Below are 19672 nucleotides of genomic sequence, written 5' to 3' on the forward strand. Positions count from 1 at the left end.
TGTGTTTATGGTCAGGGCATGTGTTTTGGGTGGGCAGTCTATGTTATCTGTTTCTATGTTGGTTTCGGTTTGCCTGGTATGGCTCTTGATTAGAGGCAGGTGGTTTGCATTTTCCTCTAATCAAGAGTCATATTTAGGTAGGGCATTTCTCACTGTTTGTTTGTGGGTGATTGTCTCCTGTGATGTCTTCGTTATGTTCGATGTATTCACTTTTGGAGCTGTTTGGCTGTTCGTTATGTTTCGATGTCCGTTCCTGTTCGTGAGTTTACGTTTGTCTATGTAAGTTTATGTTCAGGTTGCGTCAACATCGTTTTGTTATTTTGTAAGTTTTGAAAGTGTTTTGTTTTGTTTAGTCTACGTCGTATTTGTAATAAAAATGGCTTATTTCCCTGACTCCGCATTTTGGTCCGAAGATCCTTCTCTCCTCACCTCATCCGAGGATGAGGAAAGCGACAGTCTTAACAGTCGATGTATTTCACTTTCGGGACTGTTTGGCTGTTCGTGTGTTTAGATGTACGTTCCTGTCCGTAAGTTTACGTTATGTAATGTGAGTTTATGTTCAGGTTTCGTTCTACGTCGTTTTGTTATTTTGTAAGTTTTTTGAAAGTATTTTGTTTTGTTTCGTGTTGCCATCAGTTCATCATTTATAAATAAAAGATGGCTTATTTCCCTGACTCCGCATTTTGGTCTGAAGATCCTTCTCTCCTCACCTCATCTGAGGATGAGGAAAGCGACAGCTATAACAGAATCACCCACCAACAAACAGAGACCAAGCGGTATGGGAATGCTCGACGGAGCAACAAGGACTTCTGGACTTGGGAGGAGATCTTGGACGGTAGAGGACCTTGGGCTCAACCAGGGGAATATCGCCGTCCAAAGGAGGAATTGGAAGCAGCGAAGGCTGAGCGGCGCTGGTATGAGGAGGCAGCGCGACGACGCGGTTGGGAGCCCGTGAGTAAGACCCAAAAATTTCTTGGGGGGGGGCACACGAGGAGTGTGGCAAAGCCGGGTAGGATACCCGAGCCAACTCCCCGTGGTTACCGTGGAGGTAGAAGGCGTCGTACTGGTAAGACACCGTGTTATGCGGTAGAGCGCACGGTGTCCCCAGTACGCGTGCTTAGCCCAGTGCGGGCTATTCCACCTTGCCGCACTGGGAGGGCTAGGTTGGGCATCGAGCCGAGTGCCATGAAGCCGGCCCAACGTATCTGGTCTCCAGTACGTCTCCTCGGGCCGGTGTACATGGCACCAGCCTTACAGGTGGTGTCCCCGGTTCGCCTGCATAGCCCAGTGCGGGCTATTCCACCTCGCCGCACTGGCAGGGCTACGGGGTCCATTCAACCTGGTGGGGTTGGGGAGGCTCGGTGCTCAAGAGCACGTGTCCTCCTTCACGGTCCGGTATACCCGGTGCCACCTCCATGTACCAGTCCTCCGGTGGCAGCCCCCCGTACCAGGCTGTCTCTCCGGGTTCTCTCTCCTGCTGTTTCCTCCTCTCCAGCGCAGCCGGTGCCTAGACCACGCACCAGGCTGTCTCTCCTTCTCCTCCCTACAGAGTCATCCGTCTCCCCAGCGCCATCTGAGCCATCCGTCTCCCCAGCGCCATCTGAGCCATCCGTCTCCCCAGCGCCATCTGAGCCATCCGTCTCCCCAGCGCCATCTGAGTCATCCGTCTGCCAGGAGCCTGCAAAGCCGCCCGTCTGCCATGAGCCTGCAAAGCCGCCCGTCTGCCATGAGCCTACAGAGCCATCCGCCAGACAGGAGCCGCTAGAGCCGTCAGCCAGACAGGAGCCGCTAGAGCCGCCCGCCAGACAGGATCTGCCAGAGCCGCCAACCAGACAGGATCTGCCAGAGCCGCCAACCAGACAGGATCTGCCAGAGCCGCCAACCAGACAGGATCTGCCAGAGCCGCTAGAGAGCCATGAGCAGCCAGAGCCGTCAGAGAGCCATGAGCAGCCAGAGCCGTCAGAGAGCCATGAGCAGCCAGAGCCGTCAGAGAGCCATGAGCAGCCAGAGCCGTCAGAGAGCCATGAGCAGCCAGAGCCGTCAGAGAGCCATGAGCAGCCAGAGCCGTCAGAGAGCCATGAGCGTCGAGAGCCGTCAGCCTGCCATGAGCGTCGAGAGCCGTCAGCCTGCCATGAGCGTCGAGAGCCGTCAGCCTGCCATGAGCGTAGAGAGCCGTCAGCCTGCCATGAGCGTAGAGAGCCGTCAGCCTGCCATGAGCGTAGAGAGCCGTCAGCCTGCCATGAGCGTCGAGAGCCGTCAGCCTGCATGGACCTGCCAGAGCCGTCCAAACAGGACCTGCCAGAGTCCTTCAGCCGGGATCTGCCCCTTGTCCCGGTGCTGCCCCTTGTCCCGGTGCTGCCCCTTGTCCCGGTGCTGCCCCTTGTCCCGGTGCTGCCCCTTGTCCCGGTGCTGCCCCTTGTCCCGGTGCTGCCCCTTGTCCCGGTGCTGCCCCTTGTCCCGGTGCTGCCCCTTATTCCGGTGATGGTCCTTATCCTGGTGCTGCCCCTTGTTCTGGTGCTGCCCCTTGTCCCGGTGCTGCCCCTTGTCCCGGTGCTACCCCGTGTCCCGGTGCTGCCCCTTGTCCCGGTGCTAGCTGTTTATTTAGGGGAAGGTAGTGTTAGGGTGGTCATTAGAAGGGGTAGACAGAAGAGGGGAGTGACTATGGTGGTATGGGGACAGCGTCCTGAGCCGGAACCACCACCGTGGTCAACTGCCCACCCGGACCCTCCCCTGGACTTTGTGCTGGTGCGCCCGGCGTGCGCATCTTGAGGGGGGGGTACTGTAACAGTCCTGACCTGTTTTATGTTGTTTTTATGTGTTTATGGTCAGGGCATGTGTTTTGGGTGGGCAGTCTATGTTATCTGTTTCTATGTTGGTTTTGGGTTACCTGGTATGGCTCTTGATTAGAGGCAGGTGGTTTGCATTTTCCTCTAATCAAGAGTCATATTTAGGTAGGGCATTCTCACTGTTTGTTTGTGGGTGATTGTCTCCTGTGATGTCTTCGTCGTTGTCGATGTATTTCACTTTCGGGACTGTTTGGCTGTTCGTGTGTTTAGATGTACGTTCCTGTCCGTAAGTTTACGTTATGTAATGTGAGTTTATGTTCAGGTTTCGTTCTACGTCGTTTTGTTATTTTGTAAGTTTTTTGAAAGTATTTTGTTTTGTTTCGTGTTGCCATCAGTTCATCATTTATAAATAAAAGATGGCTTATTTCCCTGACTCCGCATTTTGGTCTGAAGATCCTTCTCTCCTCACCTCATCTGAGGATGAGGAAAGCGACAGCTATAACAACAACCCCCTGTTTCCATTCCATCTTCCATTTTCCTGGCTGTTGGCAAACCAATCTTGGGCCCCAATTCAGTTCCAATTCTAATCTTTCCCTCCTTTGATGCTGCTCATTCTCTCACCCTCTCTTCTGGTGTGTGGAGAGATTAGAGAAAGATAAGTACAAATTGTGCAGTTGTGCCACTGCTTTGGTAGTGGCACAACTCATGCATACATGTTGGTTTCATTTAAAAGAACTGAGTTAAAGTTACACAGAGAACTGCTGTAGATTAAAGATGAGCGTGGAAAGAAAAAGGGGAGTGGCAGGGGAACACTGAATTGTTCCAGTTTCTGGTGGTGTTGCAAAAAACGCCAAATTGGTACTGCTGGGGAAAACGGAGGAAGGAGGAAGGTTATGAGATGAGGTCTTGGTGCCCAAGTCTTTTCCAATAACGCATTAATATGATGCTATTCATCACAGGGCAGAAAGATTGCAATCGTTCTAAAACATACAAGGGGCACATAAATCATATTCGTCATCCATACTAAAAAATAGCTATGTGCCACTTTCAGCTGTGGCGGGGTTCACTATGCCGGGACTCGACATTCCCCACATAACAACACCTTCCCATCAGCAAGGTTACAACACAAACTTGCTCTGCTTACAAGGGCACACGGCTGCAACATTTGGGCACAGTGCCTGTGAATTGGAACATCCTGACATCGCAGCTAGCAGACTTACTGACTGAATTAACAGGTGATGCCAGGCAGCCCCAACTTAGCTAGGTCGGCAGATGCAAATGAAAATATGCTTCGCAACACAATCACCCTGGGTGTCTTCCTCTCTTTATTCTTCTCCCACTGTGATTCATTGGATTCATCAGCCTGTGTTTGGGATTGAGTCGCCTGGCAACATTGGCACGTTGTGTCTGCTGTGTGTGTCAGTTGTTATGCAAATTGACCTGGCAGCATAGTAAAATTGAGACAGAGGATATGTTTTAATTATAGCTGGTTATAAATACCTTTGTTCAAATACTGCCTGGCTTTATTGACATGATGATGACACAGATTTCAATTGGATTCATTAACACTCCTGTTTCACGGTCTGACCATGAAACATCAGTTATGGATGGATAGATAGAAGGTTATGGAAAGATTGAAATACAAGTTAAGAAAATGCCACACAAAGAGCTTAGAGAATGTGGTCGTCCAGGCAAAGATGACAAATCAGTTCAGAGACAAAATGGAATGTTGACAATATTTGCCCACCAACAACTATGCTGTATCACCGTCGACTGAAGTGTACGTCAACTTAAATTCTTCCTGTTCCAATGCCATGAAACGCTGTAAATGGATTAATGTTCAACCAGGTTTTTATTTTTGCTGCAGTTGATTTTAAAAGCTTAATGCTGCCGATTTAAGGACGCGTCATTATTGGATGGATAACTTTAGCTGGATTGAGAAACAACTCAGTCATACTATACCGGGTAATGCCGAAATGGAATTCTTCAAAGGTGTAAGACTATTCTATAATTGGAGGTGGAAGTCTGTGGAGAGAACTGACTACTGGGGGGATAGTATATCATCTTTTAAAAGAAAAAAATATCCAACGATTTAATCCTGGGAGGGGAAAATCCTAGAAAAATTCAAAAGCGCAAGTAATTGGTGGGACAGAAGTGTGGAGCTACCCATCTGATTTTACCTCGTCAGGAGAAAAAGCAGGATACATGTTTTAGATGGTTTCAAATAAGTACTTTCCCGACAGCAAGCTGTTAAGACTCCCAGTGATGGAAACTTTACTTTTAGAATTATAGCCTCACTATACTTTTTTAATCATATAACGTATATTTATGTCTGGGAGAAAAGTGCAGGTCTCCGACAGCCTTCCCCGAAACGTCATAATGTCACACACTGGCCTTACAATACACCGCAAGTCATTGGCAATGTCCTATGAAGCTGATTCAACTGATTCAAGGGCTTGATGATTTGTTGAAATTGTCAAGGTACTGTTGGGCTGTAACAAAAGCCTGTCACTCTCCCATTCACAATACCCTACAAGGCCTGATTCAACAAAGAGCTCAAGGATTTGTTGAATTTTGTGTGATAGTGCTTGGCTGCAACAAAAGCCTGCACACCCTAATGCACCATACAGTACAGGCTTGACACATGCTCAAGGGTGCCATACCTTACAAACGCTTCACAATGGAGCCCCTGCAGACGCACAGCCAGACAGACAGGCCATGGCACTGTTGTTGCTGGCACCACAGCTTAGGTTTCTGCATAGGGACTGTGAACCGTGGCCAACGCAGTGTGAAAGCATGATGTGATCGAATGAGATGGGCATTGATTGACACACACACACACACGCCCGCACACACACACGTTGACACACCTAAACACCCCGAATCAAAACCATGTATTTGTCACATGCGCCGAATACAACGGGTGTAGACTTTACCGTGAAATGCTTACTTACGATCCCTTTCCCAACAATGCAGAGTTAAAACGTTTTTAAAATGTGTGTGTGTGTTTGTGTGTGGCGTCAATATGCATGTGTGCATGTGTTTTGTGTGTGTGAGTGAGCATATGTCGTCTGAGTGTGTGTGGGGTATGTATGTGTGTGTTGGAGTGTCAGTGTAGTAAGTGTGAGTGTGTGGGTAGAGTACAGTGAGTGTGCATAGAGCCAGTGCAAGAGAGTCAGTGCAAAAAAATTGTGGGGGGGGGGTAGAAGCTGTTCAGGAGCCTTTTGGTCCCAGACTTGGCGCTCCGGTACCGCTTGCCGTGTGGTAGCAGAGAGAACAGTCTATGACTTGGCTGGAGTACATTTTTAGGGCCTTCCTCTGACACCACCTGGTATAGAAGTCATGGATGGCAGGGAGCTCGGCCCCAGTGATGTACTGGGCCGTACGCACTACCCTCTGTGGCGCCTTGCTGCCTTGCTGCCGAGCAGTTGCCATACCAAGCAGTGATGCAGCCAGTCAAGATAGTGCAGCTGTAGAACCTTTTGAGGATCTGAGGGCCCATGCCAAATATTTATTTTATTTTTATTTTACCTTTATTTTACCAGGTAAGTTGACTGAGAACACGTTCTCATTTGCAGCAACGACCTGGGGAATAGTTACAGGGGAGAGGAGGGGGATGAATGAGCCAATTGTAAACTGGGGATTATTAGGTGACCATGATGGTTTGAGGGCCAGATTGGGAATTTAGCCAGGACACCGGGGTTAACACCGCTACTCTTGCGATAAGTGCCATGGGATCTTTATTGACCTCAGAGAGTCAGGACACCCGTTTAACGTCCCATCCGAAAGACGGCACCCTACACATGGCAGTGTCCCCAATCACTGCCCTGGGGCATTGGGATATTTTTTATTTTTTTTAGACCAGAGGAAAGAGTGCCTCCTACTGGCCCTCCAACACCACTTCCAGCAGCATCTGGTCTCCCATCCAGGGACTGACCAGGACCAACCCTGCTTAGCTTCAGAAGCAAGCCAGCAGTGGTATGCAGGGTGGTATGTTGCTGGCAAATATGTTCAGCCTCCTGAGGGGGAAGAGGTGTGTTTGGATCATGATAGGTCCTTAGTGATGTGGACACCAACGAACTTGAAGCTCTAGACCCCACTCCACTACAACCCCTTTGATGTGAATGGGGGTGTGTTTGGCCTTTTGCTTCCTGTAGTCCAGGATCAGCTCCTTTGTCTTTCTGACGTTGAGGGAGAGATTGATACACACACACACATGTTGACACACACACACACACACAATACTCACATGCGTAGGCTGTAGGCACATGTCCCTCTCTATGTTTTGGCCAAGGCACACTAAAACTAACGCCAACAAAGACCCCTGCCTCACGCTCCAGAAATAATTGGCGGCCATTTTTAAATGCAGGGCAGATATTCATGCCAGTTTAGCACCATTTCTTGTCAGATTATTCTAATATTTTCTTTGGTCATTTAGCAGACGCTCTTATACAGAGTGACTTACAGTAGTGATTGCCTACAATGTCCTAACTTTTTCTGTAGTGGTCCCCCCGTGGGAATCGAACCCACAACCCCTGGCGTTGACTCTTAAGGAGCACTCTGAATATTGTCCGCTCGCTTTTTTGACGGCGATGAAGTGCACCAACGGCTTCCAGAAAAACTATTGACTTGCGCGGTGGCGAGAAGCAGGTTTTTTGACCTTGAAAAAGGTCAAGGTGAATCCACTGAGTGGGGCTCATTCTTCGCTCAGCGTATCATGTTTCTCACACTACTGTTTACTATTACTGTAACTATTTCAGTAATCTATCAACACTGTGTTGAATAAGACAGTCAAGATACGTGTATTTATTTGTACTAGATATCTGATGTATGAACCATGCAGCCTACTGAGCCATTTGCAAGAGTGAAAACTCACACAGTGAAAATATAAGACATGTGGCATGACATCACATCTACCTAAAAACAAAAAGGATGATATGAAGGAGCTCCAGCAAACGATGGTCGACAGTATCGAGTTGAAAGTTCACACACGGCTCCAGCTGCAAAAGGGGTTGAGGTTGTATCGTTCCCGGTAAAGATGGGAGGTCGTTGAGGGATCGACAGCCACTGAGGCACAGCAGACAGTGATCCAATAGGAGGTAGGGACGGAGGGAGGTGAGGAAGGGAGGGAGGGAAGAGGGAGACAAGAGATGTCTAGGAATAGCTTGGCTAAGGTTAAAGCTAGCCAGCCCAGGGACACAAGTTACACTGGTTATATGAAGGGCAGTTCACATGAACCATATATCACATGCATCAGCTGGTCACAAGTGTCTTTCACAAGTCTATGCTAATATATGGATATAAGAAAGTAGGCTACAGTACGTCATAAACAAAGTGGTGTTCAATACCCTACTGTAAGGCTATGCAGGGAATGTAAGTTGATTAGGGTATATTCTCTCTCTCTCTCTCTCTCTCTGAAGAGAGAGTGGTGGGATGCATCAGTCTCTCTCTGTGAAGAGAGAGTGGTGGGATGCATCAGTCGTGCACAGCAGAGCTTCAACTAACACACTGACTAAGAGCGCTAACATAGCCTCAGGGCTAGAGAGGCAACCCAAGGCAGTCTGCATTGCAGTCTAGCAGCGCAAGCTAAGCTCCTGGATAAGTAGACAGCCCACAGGGGTAATAAGGGGAGACCAGACGAGGTCAAACATGCATTGGGGTGCTGCTGGGTGGTTATAATGTAGTGGTGGACTATTTCAACATCCACGCTGCTATCTCTTTGATGTTGACTATGGGCTGCGGATCCAAAATGGTCGCAAGTGTGCAGACCTCCTGAGCAGTTTCATCATACACAGTGAATTCAAAGCTTCAAAGGAGGAGACTGACTGAATTCTGACCCAAGAGTAAGTATGCTCTCTGGTTTGGGTATGATCCAAAATGGTCACCAGTGTGTGTGTCAAACCCCTGAGCAGTTTCAACATACTCGGTGGCTTCAAATCTTCAAAGGAGGCAACTGACTGACTTCTGAGTGATCCTGTGATGTGTGACGGCACGTGGAGTGTGTCACTGTCGCTGGGACAGCAGCTAAACCTAATGCATCATCGAAGGGGACATGTGAGTGACTTGAGAGTTAGAGTTGCTCTGTTTGCTTTTTGCGTGCTGTCGTTACAACACATGCTCCAAATAAAACACCATCCCTCCCCGTAACTGCAGCAACAGAGATGTGGCACGGCTGACCGTTTTAATTATGGCACGTGGGGCCGTCTATAGATTTTAAGAGTGCGCTAACGTTTTAATTACAGAATATTTTGCCCTATTTTAGCTGCCAGTCAAACTGTGCAAAAGTGAAACTGAATCCTAAGTTTAGCTATTCATTCTGATTAGTTAAGGTTTGGGATAGGGTTAAAGCAGGAAAACAAAAAATACAAAAAGAGCACTGGGATTGAACCTGCCATCCTCTGAGCCGTAGCTTGCGGTTTAAGCCCATTCTCAACCCCATTGCCAACACGCCTACTAAACGGTAAGAGACATTCGCATTGCCCCTTGTGGACGTTAGGAAATTGCCATGGAGATAAAATGCCACCCAGTGCCATAATTGCACCCTTTCAATGAAATCCACTAGAGTCTGGCCTTCCTTATTAGGAGAGAAGAGGATTAGCGACAACGTGGTTCGCTAATCAGGGATTGATCTCTTCTTTTTTTTTTTTACATTTTGGAAAGTCCCATGATGAATAGGACTGTGTCTGTTCTGAAAATGTACTTGTATCACAATTCTACTTCGTCCCTTAGGGCCACCCAAACATTTCCTCAAAAAGCAGAACTAATTTCACACGCCTTTTGATGACGGGACCATCAGTGCAAATCTCCCTCAATTAAACAAGAATCTAAGATAAAAAATTAACAACACAGCCATTAACATAGTATTAGAATAGGTACTCTGTTACTAATGACAACCATTATCCTCCATAGCCAAACGACCAAACTACTAGATAGGCGACAATAATATTGTGTGTAGCTATCTATTATTTCTCTAGCTGCAGCTCTATAAATTTGCTATAAACTATTAACAAGTGACTGGATGAATTATTGAACGTTTTGAGCTGCGTGTCTCCATTATCCCCAGGGAAGGATACACACACGCAAAGGGGACATCATGACTTATACATACGGGTCTTGCGCGCCGAATCCTCCACAAACAGGGAGGAGATGTCCTCGTCCACCCCGGCATCGTTTTTGGCGATACAGGTGTACGCTCCTGTGTCCTCGAAGTGGACGTTGCTGATGTGCACCTCGCTTCCGCTAGCTGGTTGACACAAAAGAAAACATGAGCACACAGACAGACGCGCACAGACACACACGCACACAGACAGACAGGCAGACGGACGCACGCATGCACACGCACACGCACACAGACACTGTCAGTAAGTGTGGCACATGCAGATAAAATACCATTTGTGTGTTGCCAGTGACACTTAAGAGATGTTTGCCAATTTTGATCAAAGTCACCCCATAACATAACTGAGACTAATAGGATAGGAGACGGGAGAGTGAGGGGTTTTAACAGGATCTAGTTGTCGCTAACGGTAGGGTGTCTGCCCATCTGGGGAATGATTTTGGTGTCACACCAAAAGCACTAAGAAGAGCCACTGAACATGCCGATTGGCACTGTGTTTTTCTGTTGCTCATAAGAAAAACGAAATTTCAGTCTTGGAGGAGTTTCCTGACCGATTCCATGTTTGTCCACCATGAGACACTGTAGACGCGGAAGCCTGTTTCACTTCCTTAAAATCACCAGAATGAATCTAAGATAAATCAAGAAATGTGCAATAAATGTTGACGTTTTTGCTGAGGATCTTTTAGGTGTGCAATTGTACATCTAACTAAGGTGTTTGGTGCAGTAATTCTCAAGTAAGAAAATGCGTGACGTCTTATGTAAACAAAGTCGGAGCTGCTGGGCAGGCCTGTCTCACTGTCTATGCTTTTGGATAGAGAGCAATCACCGCAGCTGTTGGACATTGTCAAATCAAAACACAATGTTCCATTCACCCCTTGTGACACACAGATGTTCCAAACTCCGTTTTAGACGAGACTGACTTTATAACCAAAATTACCCAATTTCCACTTTGTAGTCAATTTTGACACTGGAATAAAACATGCTGAAATGGAGTGAAACTGGGAGGTACTAGCTTAACTTCTCCAATGAGAACACATATTTTCCATTTTCGGTTGCGAAAACATTTTGATTCGGTATACCCTACTGAACATGACCCAGATGTATGCCAGCATTGCTTGATCCAATTTCTAAGCCTATTCCCCACCTGCGACTAGATGGAACCCACCTTGCAGGGTGAGCTGTTTGGACAGCTTGGTAGCGATGTCCATGCCATTCTTCAGCCATGCCAGTTGTGGGTTGGGGATACCCTCAGCATGGCACCGGAGACTGGCCGTCACCCCTGGCTCCCGGGCCTGGCTCTCTGGGTAGACGCGGATGACGGGAGGAACTGCATTGTGGGAAGAAGGAAGAGAAGACAAGATTCATGTAGGCCCACACACTTTGTTGAAAATGAAAATGACAGGGCTTTTGAAGCATGAGGCAGCCTTATTAGATAAGAAGTTTTCTTTTAGAGTGTCTGCCAAGTCCATTTAACTTCTCACCTCTGCATTAACATACTATCAATAGGATCAAGTGCATTTCCAGCCTATGCTGAATGTCATTAGAAACATTGGTGTGCTCGGCGAGATCCGCGCAAGCCAAACAAATCAGCCTGATAAATAAGGGAGAGAACCTCGGTGGGACTGGCCATTGATTTTGTTGGGCGACCATTGATTTTGGGCAATCTTTTGTCAGGCAAAGGGGGATGAGGGGGAAAGGAGCTGCAGGAAGAGACACGACTTTTGTCTAACGGCTTTACTTAAGATGTGTTCAATATAAGAGATTCATAAGCAATGCACTATACCGAATGTTCAGGCATTTATAAGCAATAGACACAGAATTTCACAGGTCAACCTGCAGTTTTTGACAAGAGTCGTTTTTATGCATTGCTTATGAAAGTGTGACATAGTTCTTATGCAGGGCCCCTATAACTTGTTAGCATATTCCTTAGTACAAAATCTAACTAATATATTTGAATAATCCTTAGAATGGATCGCACATTCTAAGCCTGATAGTATTATGACGAAGGTCAAAGAGAGCTGAAAAATGAGTTACAAGGTTTAATTGAATCAATGTGTGTCAATGCACTATTGAGTCATCAAGTGCACCTCCAATATTGTTGTAATTTTATGTGGAGGAATACGTGCAAACAAAGGCAATATGGCAGTTTGTGACCGTATGTTTCTCGGTACTTCACTCTCCCTGTTGAATTTAAGAGTAATGACCTGCTAGAGGTAAATTGGAAACATTAGACCACTCCAACATGCTATCCAGTCATTGACATTTGGGTCACAGCAAATGTGCCCCAAATCTATGGCCTATTTACACACTTTAAAATAGAGGTAAAAACAATACCTGTCACGCCCTGACCATAGAGAGCCTTTTATTCTCTATGTTGGTTCGGTCAGGGTGTGACTAGGGTGGGTTATCTAGGTTGTTTTATGTTTATGTTGGCCTGGTATGGTTCCCAATCAGAGGCAGCTGTTTATCGTTGTCTCTGATTGGGGATCATATATAGGCAGCCATTTTCCCACTGGGTTTTTGTGGGATCTTGTTTTGCGTCAGTGCATGTGGCACCTCAGTACTGCACGGTCATTGTTGATTTCTTGTTTTTAAGTTTCTAAGTTTCACAAAATAAAAGATGTGGAACTCAGAGCACGCTGTGCCTTGGTCCATTTATTCTACAGACGATCTTGACAATACCAGTAATACCCGTTTAACCTCTAAAAGCCTAAGCTAACATACGGAATTGTTTTAAGATGGTCATACCATGGATCATTTAGCGATTTGATTTAGAATTTTAGGACCCCTTTAGGTATCAAAAAGTTAAATAATAATATTCAAAACAGTAAAAAAAATAGCATACAGTGGCTGTTTGTAGGCCAAACCGTTTGGACGTTACAGACGTTTTCGTGAGAATACATTTTTTGGGGAGATCTCATGGTCTGACAAACACCGCTGTAGCTTGACCACCTTCCACCGCAGATGTGGAAGGCCGCCATAGGAGGATGCTTAAACTGACAGTTTTTGATGGGGATGTTTTTATTATGTTACTTAGATTGGCGTACAGGCGCATCAATAGACTCTTAAGGATTAAAATAGACTTCTAAAGAGCAGTAACACGAAGGCTTCAGAGAAGATTTCCACCTTGCTACCCTGGTAGGCTGGCATAGGAGAGAGAAGAGGAGTGCCACTAGCTACAGAGACTATTTCCTGTGGGCTTGACTAGGGAGAGGAAGCCTTTGGCCAGCCAGGTGAGTGTGAGACTCGAGAGTGATTTGGTGCCATGGCCATCTGCTCCCAGTAACACTCTGGTTCCTAGAACCTGCTGCCTACAACATGCCTCAGCTTGAAGGTATGCCACCCAGCAATGCCAAACATACCAACCGGAACGAGCCATAGCAGGTGTAAGATAAAAGGTAGCCAGCTGACAGAAATAACACCACTAAAATCCATTAAATGCATAGTTTAAAATGTTGTTTGACTCTTTATGTCAAGCATCATAAAAACGATGGTTTAATGTAGCGGATTCCCACCGGTTACATCGATACCATTTCAGGAAAAGGCGGGCCGAACAGGCCCACATTAACATTGACGGGGCTGTCGTGGAGCGAGTCGAGAGTTTCAAGTTCCATGGTGTCCAGATCTCCAACGAACTATCATGGTCCAAACATACCAAGACAGTCGTGAAGAGGGCGCGACAAAACAATTATTCCCCCTCAGGAGACTGAAAATATTTGTCGTGTGTCTCGTTATTGTTATTCTTATTGTGTCACTTTATATTATTACTTTTTATTTTAGCTTACTTCGTAAATATTTTCTTCTTCTTGAACTGCACTGTCGGTTAAGGTCTTGTAAGTAAGCATTTCACGGGAAAGTCCACACTTGTTGTATTCGGCGCATGTGGCAAATAACGTTAAACCTGATTTGATTAGGAGACAATTCTGGAGGTCATGCTGTTATTCCATAGTGACGGCCTTTAGACTCCACCGTTCCACTTCCAATTGATCCAATTGATCCCAATGTGTCAGCACACATTGTATATAAGAGACCCTAAGGTCTTATTAACCTGGAACAAAAAGATATATATTTCTCTAAACACTTCTTATTTTCATGTGAGTGGCTTAGTGCTCCCTCCCTCCCTCCCTCCCTCCCAAAATGCCTCAATCTTCCGCTGTGCATTTGTAAAAACACTTCTTGTTCATGTTCGAATCACCATTTCCTTTAGCTCCGGACAGGCACAAAGTGAAATATGGTCATAGTGGTTTTCACACTCAAAACTAGATTCAGACAGAATTGGAGACGTGTTGTAGCCTGATGTCTTCCTAGGAGTGACAAGAGACATAGTGATACAAGTATAGGACACAGCAGGGTTGACAGCTCCATCATAAAACTCCCCAGCCTGCCGTCAATCACACAGCAAGTCTCCCTTCAGCACTGGTGGCAAAGGAAGTGTGTGTATCACACACACACACACACACACAAAAAACACACACAAATACACACACAAAAAAAAAACACACACATAGATACACACATAGACACTCATGCATGCATGCATGCATGCATGCACACGGACACACATGCATACACACAGGCATGCACGCATACAAACAGGCACACACACTCCCTCCCCCACACACATAGCTCTTCAGGGGACAGCCTTGCCAGCACACTCAAGGGTGGTTTCAGACTTTCAACTTTTCACCAAATTGACTCGTAGCCCCTGTGAGTCCCCTGCCCTCTGTGTTTCATCTCAAGCATCACGACCAAGGCGAGCCCCATTATAGGGGCTGTCGGAGTGTTCTGGGTCCCCCACCACGGAAAACACTTTTTCTCTGCGTAGTGATTAGTCTTTCTTCCTGCCTGTTCTCACAGCTAGCTCTGGGCCACCCATGGAGGTTTACAAACATCAGAGAGAGGGAACCATACACGGATGTGCCACATCCCTACAGCCAATGAGGACCAAGACTGTGAAAGACAACTTCATCAAATCGAGGGATACAATTTACGTGAATACATATACATACACAGTTAGAATATACACATATATATATATACAGTTAGAACACGAACAGCTCCGGACACAAGAATAATGCTCATGTGGCTTTTTTCACAAATTGTCACTGCAACTGCTCAGTGCTGATTAACTTGTCTAAAAATCGTTTGATAGCAATCAATGTAATACGCATTTAATAACATATGGAAAGCCTGTAGAGAGGAGATTTTGTTGAGTCATCTGGCTGTAATCAGTTGTTTTCCATTACTCAAGCAGCTATGGATCATAAAAATAAGAATTTGTTCTTAACTGACTTGCCTAGTTAAATAAAGGTCAAAATAAAAATAAATAAGCATTTGACCATAATTAAATGCATTTCTATATAATACAGTGGTTATCAAAATATGGTATTTTTGGACTGAACCCTGAACTTTATTTCCAGAAAAAGGTGAACATTATCCCCTGACAATTCTGATTTTTTTTTTCAATGTTTCGACACATAATTGAGTGAAAAATCAGTGAACCCTGATGGCTGTTCGCACAAAGATGAACTTTTTCGCCCCATCCATTTCCAGAATAATTTGCCAGGCTGCATTTACCCGGACCAGCCAATTTGTTTTTCAACCAATTAAAGCGATACATTATCATTAACTACACCGTGAGTGATACTGTGTGTGCTTTAAGGTCATCGTTAATGGAAACTGTCTGTTTCAAAACGATTGTCCTTCTGTCAGAAATTCGGCAGCAGTGAGTGTTTTAAGACAGCAGCAAGTACTATATTTTCCTGCGTGCCTCAACTCATGCCTCTAATAGGAAAATGGCATCGACAAGACATGGCCTCCTTTCCAATTACAAATCTAACACTTGAAAGCATTTTCACACAACTAAGGGCTATTTCATTAGTTACATCTGACTGAGTGATCATCCTGAAAGAAAGGAAAGCAGTTTGATCACTCTGGTAGAATTATAGATCCAAAACAACACTCTCAACAAGCTCATGTCGCCTTCCCAGTTTCCTTTCGGCGTATTTAGAGAAAAAAAGGAAACGTGACAGCCCCGTAAGCATTTCATTTCACCTCACATATCTCTGTCTCAATGGTGGCGTGTCAAAGTATCCAGGCGCACCCTCGGGTGTGATTTAACCGCATTTGGCGTGGATAGGCATTTGGCTGTGACGCAGCTGCGGAAGGAAGTGTGAGAGTGTACCGTTCTGTTCCCGCCGAGCGGAGGCGGGCGGCTTACCGTTCACCTGGAGCGTGTGCGTCTGCGAGAGCTGCTCGTACCCGTCAGCATGGCAGGTGTAGTTCCCTGTATGGGTGGTGGTCACCTTGGTGACGTACAATGAGCCGTCATCTCCGAAATCCTGCAGAAGAAGAAAGAGGGACGTCACAATGACTGTGTGGGACAAAAAAAACTACGAATGGGGTTGTTTTCGAATTCACCTCAAAATCGAATTCACCTCAGTGTGAATGATATTCAGATCTGAAAAAGGAAAATGTTTTGAGAATGTGCAATATGTGCTCAGGCAATATGGCTGTGGGGCTTGCAGCAGAGCGAATTTGGTGTTCTTGGAACTTTTTTGAAGCAGCAAAGACAAAGCAAAGACATGGACATGATCAATAAAAGCACACTGTGACATACATTTCCATCAAAGACAAGCAGTTGTTCAACAATAATCTTCCACTTATTGTTTTTTGTATGCCTGCTACCATAATACCCAATACTGGGCCCTTAACGACATGTGATAGGAGTAAAGCTACACTTTAACATGTCTACGTATTATCTTATATGAAAAGAGAAAACCTGCACTGCATCTTATCAAAAGCCTATCCAGGAAGCAACTATGAAAAACTGCTTTGTCTTTCGTTTAGAGCTGAAATCCACCTATAGTTGGGCTAGTTTTAATACCAGAGGTAGGTTAAAGTAAGTCTGTCTGTAATTTTATGGTAATCAAATCAAAATCAAATCAATGTTTATTGGTCCCGTACACAGATTTGCCGATCGCAGGTCCAACGAAATGCTTATGTTCCTATCTAACGATAACAACACACGACCGTGTTGGAAAAATAAGGAAAACAAGAAATTACGAATAACAAGTCAACGTGAACTAATGTTCTTCGTGTTCAGCATAGTCAATTGAAAATGCCATTATGAGTAATCACTGAAAAGAGCCAAATGAGAGAATGTCATTTTTTTTTTTTTTTACATGAATGCAACACAAATACACATTTCACTGCGCAATTTCAACTGACAAGCCGATCTGTGAGGCTGCCAAGGTCATGATAAACAACTGGAACAAATGTAATGTATGCTGTGTCATGATCAAGCTGGTGGTGAAAACAAATAAACTCTGCAAAAAAAGAAACGTCCCTTTTTTCAGGACCCTGTCTTTCAAAGATGATTCGTTAAAAATCCAAATAACTTTGCAGATCTTCATTGTAAAGGGTTTAAACACTGTTTCCCATGCCTGTTCAATGAACCATAAACAATTCATGAACATGCACCTGTGGAACGGTCGTTAAGATACTAACAGCTTACAGACGGTAGGCAATTAAGGGCATAGTTACGAAAACGTAGGACACTAAAGAGGCCGTTCTACTGACTCTGAAAAAAGACCAAAAGAAAGATGCCCAGGGTCCCTGCTCATCTGCGTGAACGTGCCTTTGGCATGCTGCAAGGAGGCATGAGGACTGCAGATGTGGCCAGGGCAATACATTTCAATGTCCGTACTGTGAGACGCCTAAGACAGCGCTACAGGGAGACAGGACGGACAGCTGATTGTCCTCGCAGTGGCAGACCACGTGTAACAACACCTGCACAGGATCGTACATCCGAACATCACACCTGCAGGACAGGTACAGGATGGCAACAACAACTGCACGAGTTACACCAGGAACGCACAATCCCTCCATCAGTGCTCAGACTGTCCGCAATAGACTGAGAGAGGCTGGACTGAGGGCTTGTAGGCCTGTTGTAAGGCAGGTCCTCACCAGACATCACCAGCACCATGTCAACTATGGGTACAAACCCACCGTCGCTGGACCAGACAGGACAGGCAAAAAGTGCTCTTCACTAACAAGTCGCGGTTTTGTCTCACCAGGGGTGATGGCGGATTCGCGTTTATCGTCGAAGGAATGAGCTTTACACCGAGCACTGTACTCTAGAGCGGGATCGATTTGGAGGTGGAGGGTCCATCATGGTCTGGGGCGGTGTGTCACAACATCATCGGACTGAGCTTGTTTTCATTGCAGGCAATCTCAACGCTGTGCATTACAGGGAAGACATCCTCCTCCCTCATGTGGTACCCTACTTGCAGGCTCATCCTGATATGACCCTCCAGCATGACAATGCCACCAGCCATACACTGAGTGATTTCCTGCATGGCAGGAATGTCAGTGTTCTGCCATGGCCAGCAAAGAGCCTGGATCTCAATCTCTTTGACCACGTCTGGGACCTGTTGGATCGGAGGGTGAGGGCTAGGGCCATTCCCCTCAGAAATGTCCGGGAACTTGCAGGTGCCTTGGTGGAAGAGTGGGTCAACATCTCACAGCAAGAACTGGCAAATCTGGTGCTGTCCATGAGGAGGAGATGCACTGCCGTACTTAATGCAGCTGGTGGCCACACAAGATACCTACTGTTACTTTTGATTTTGACCCCCCTTTTGTTCAGGGACACATTATTCCATTTCTGTTAGTCACATGTCTGTGGAACTTGTTCAGTTTATATCTCAGTTGTTGAATCTTGTTGTGTTTATACAAATACTTACACATAAAAAACAGTGAGAGGACATTTTTTTTTTTGCTGAGTTTAGATGCTGAATAGGAAAGAAAAAAATGTAAATAAAAAAGAATACTGCTGTTACAGTACATTGAAATAAGCCCCAAAGCTAATGAATCCATCTGGAAATAACTTAAATTCACATCCTCATATTAACGCCTATCAACATTTGTACTTTCACAGGTAATTTGATATTTTTTATGGGAGTATTTCTTACTTCAGTTAGTTGATAAAAATGTATTCATTCTAATTTGATTAGGCAGCTTTCCTTGCTGGAAACCCAGACAGACCTGAAAAAAGATAGCAAATCTGTGTTTCATGTCATAATTCAATTAGAATTCCAATCATGTCTGATGGCATTGTTGAGGTCTCAGAGTCAGTACACGTCGTCCCTTACATAGACCTGCAAGACAGCTATAAAGAATAGCCATGGGCCACCATGTTTGGCAGGTGCAACCTCTATGACCAAATAAACAGCGATCAGGTATGAGATTGTGAGACTCAGGCTGTACCGGATCATCATACCGTCGCTGTGTGAAGGGAATTGATGGCACGTTTGTGCCCCTCTGCGGAAAGCATATTGTGTCACCCTTCTAAATGAAAAATGAATGGGAGGAGAAATGAAACTCAGAGGGGTGGAACTAGAGGCACTGGAGGCGATCGACCCCGCACCCTTCCTCCACTCCTCCTTCCCCCTCCACCCCTCAGACACAGCTGAGGGAAGGTGAGACGGTGAGACAGAGGAGCAAAAAGAGGAAAAGGAAGAAGATTTACAGGCCATCCTGATAGAAGAAAATGGCTGCCATACTCTCTCAGCAACCCTTTGCATGACCAGCTGACCTCTTAAAGAACACCAAGGAACTGTCTCATTGGCATCTAATACAGGGCAGGAGATGTGACCCTAATACAGAGCAGGACATGTGAGGGCCGGTGTATAAGCCGACTTCTTCAATATGAGGTCAAGGTCGGATGTATCCATGACAGGGAATTCATTAGCTTTGTGGGCTTTTTATTGTG

At 45.8% G+C, this 19672-nt stretch overlaps 1 protein-coding gene across 4 annotated transcripts in view; it reads right to left on the minus strand.

Moving 5' to 3' along the window:
• Window positions 1-19672, minus strand: part of LOC129827979 (follistatin-related protein 5-like) — a 174634-nt gene that overhangs the window by 22328 nt on the left and 132634 nt on the right. For all 4 annotated transcript variants that reach the window (XM_055889326.1, XM_055889325.1, XM_055889327.1 and 1 more), the window contains 3 exons: window positions 16121-16241; window positions 11066-11227; window positions 9895-10029 (listed from right to left, as the gene is read on the minus strand). In XM_055889326.1, coding sequence (XP_055745301.1) covers window positions 9895-10029; window positions 11066-11227; window positions 16121-16241 — 418 coding nt within the window. The remainder of the gene's footprint in view (window positions 1-9894; window positions 10030-11065; window positions 11228-16120; window positions 16242-19672) is intronic.

The sequence above is a fragment of the Salvelinus fontinalis genome, chromosome 29, assembly GCF_029448725.1.
Source record: "Salvelinus fontinalis isolate EN_2023a chromosome 29, ASM2944872v1, whole genome shotgun sequence".
Lineage (NCBI taxonomy): Eukaryota > Metazoa > Chordata > Actinopteri > Salmoniformes > Salmonidae > Salvelinus > Salvelinus fontinalis.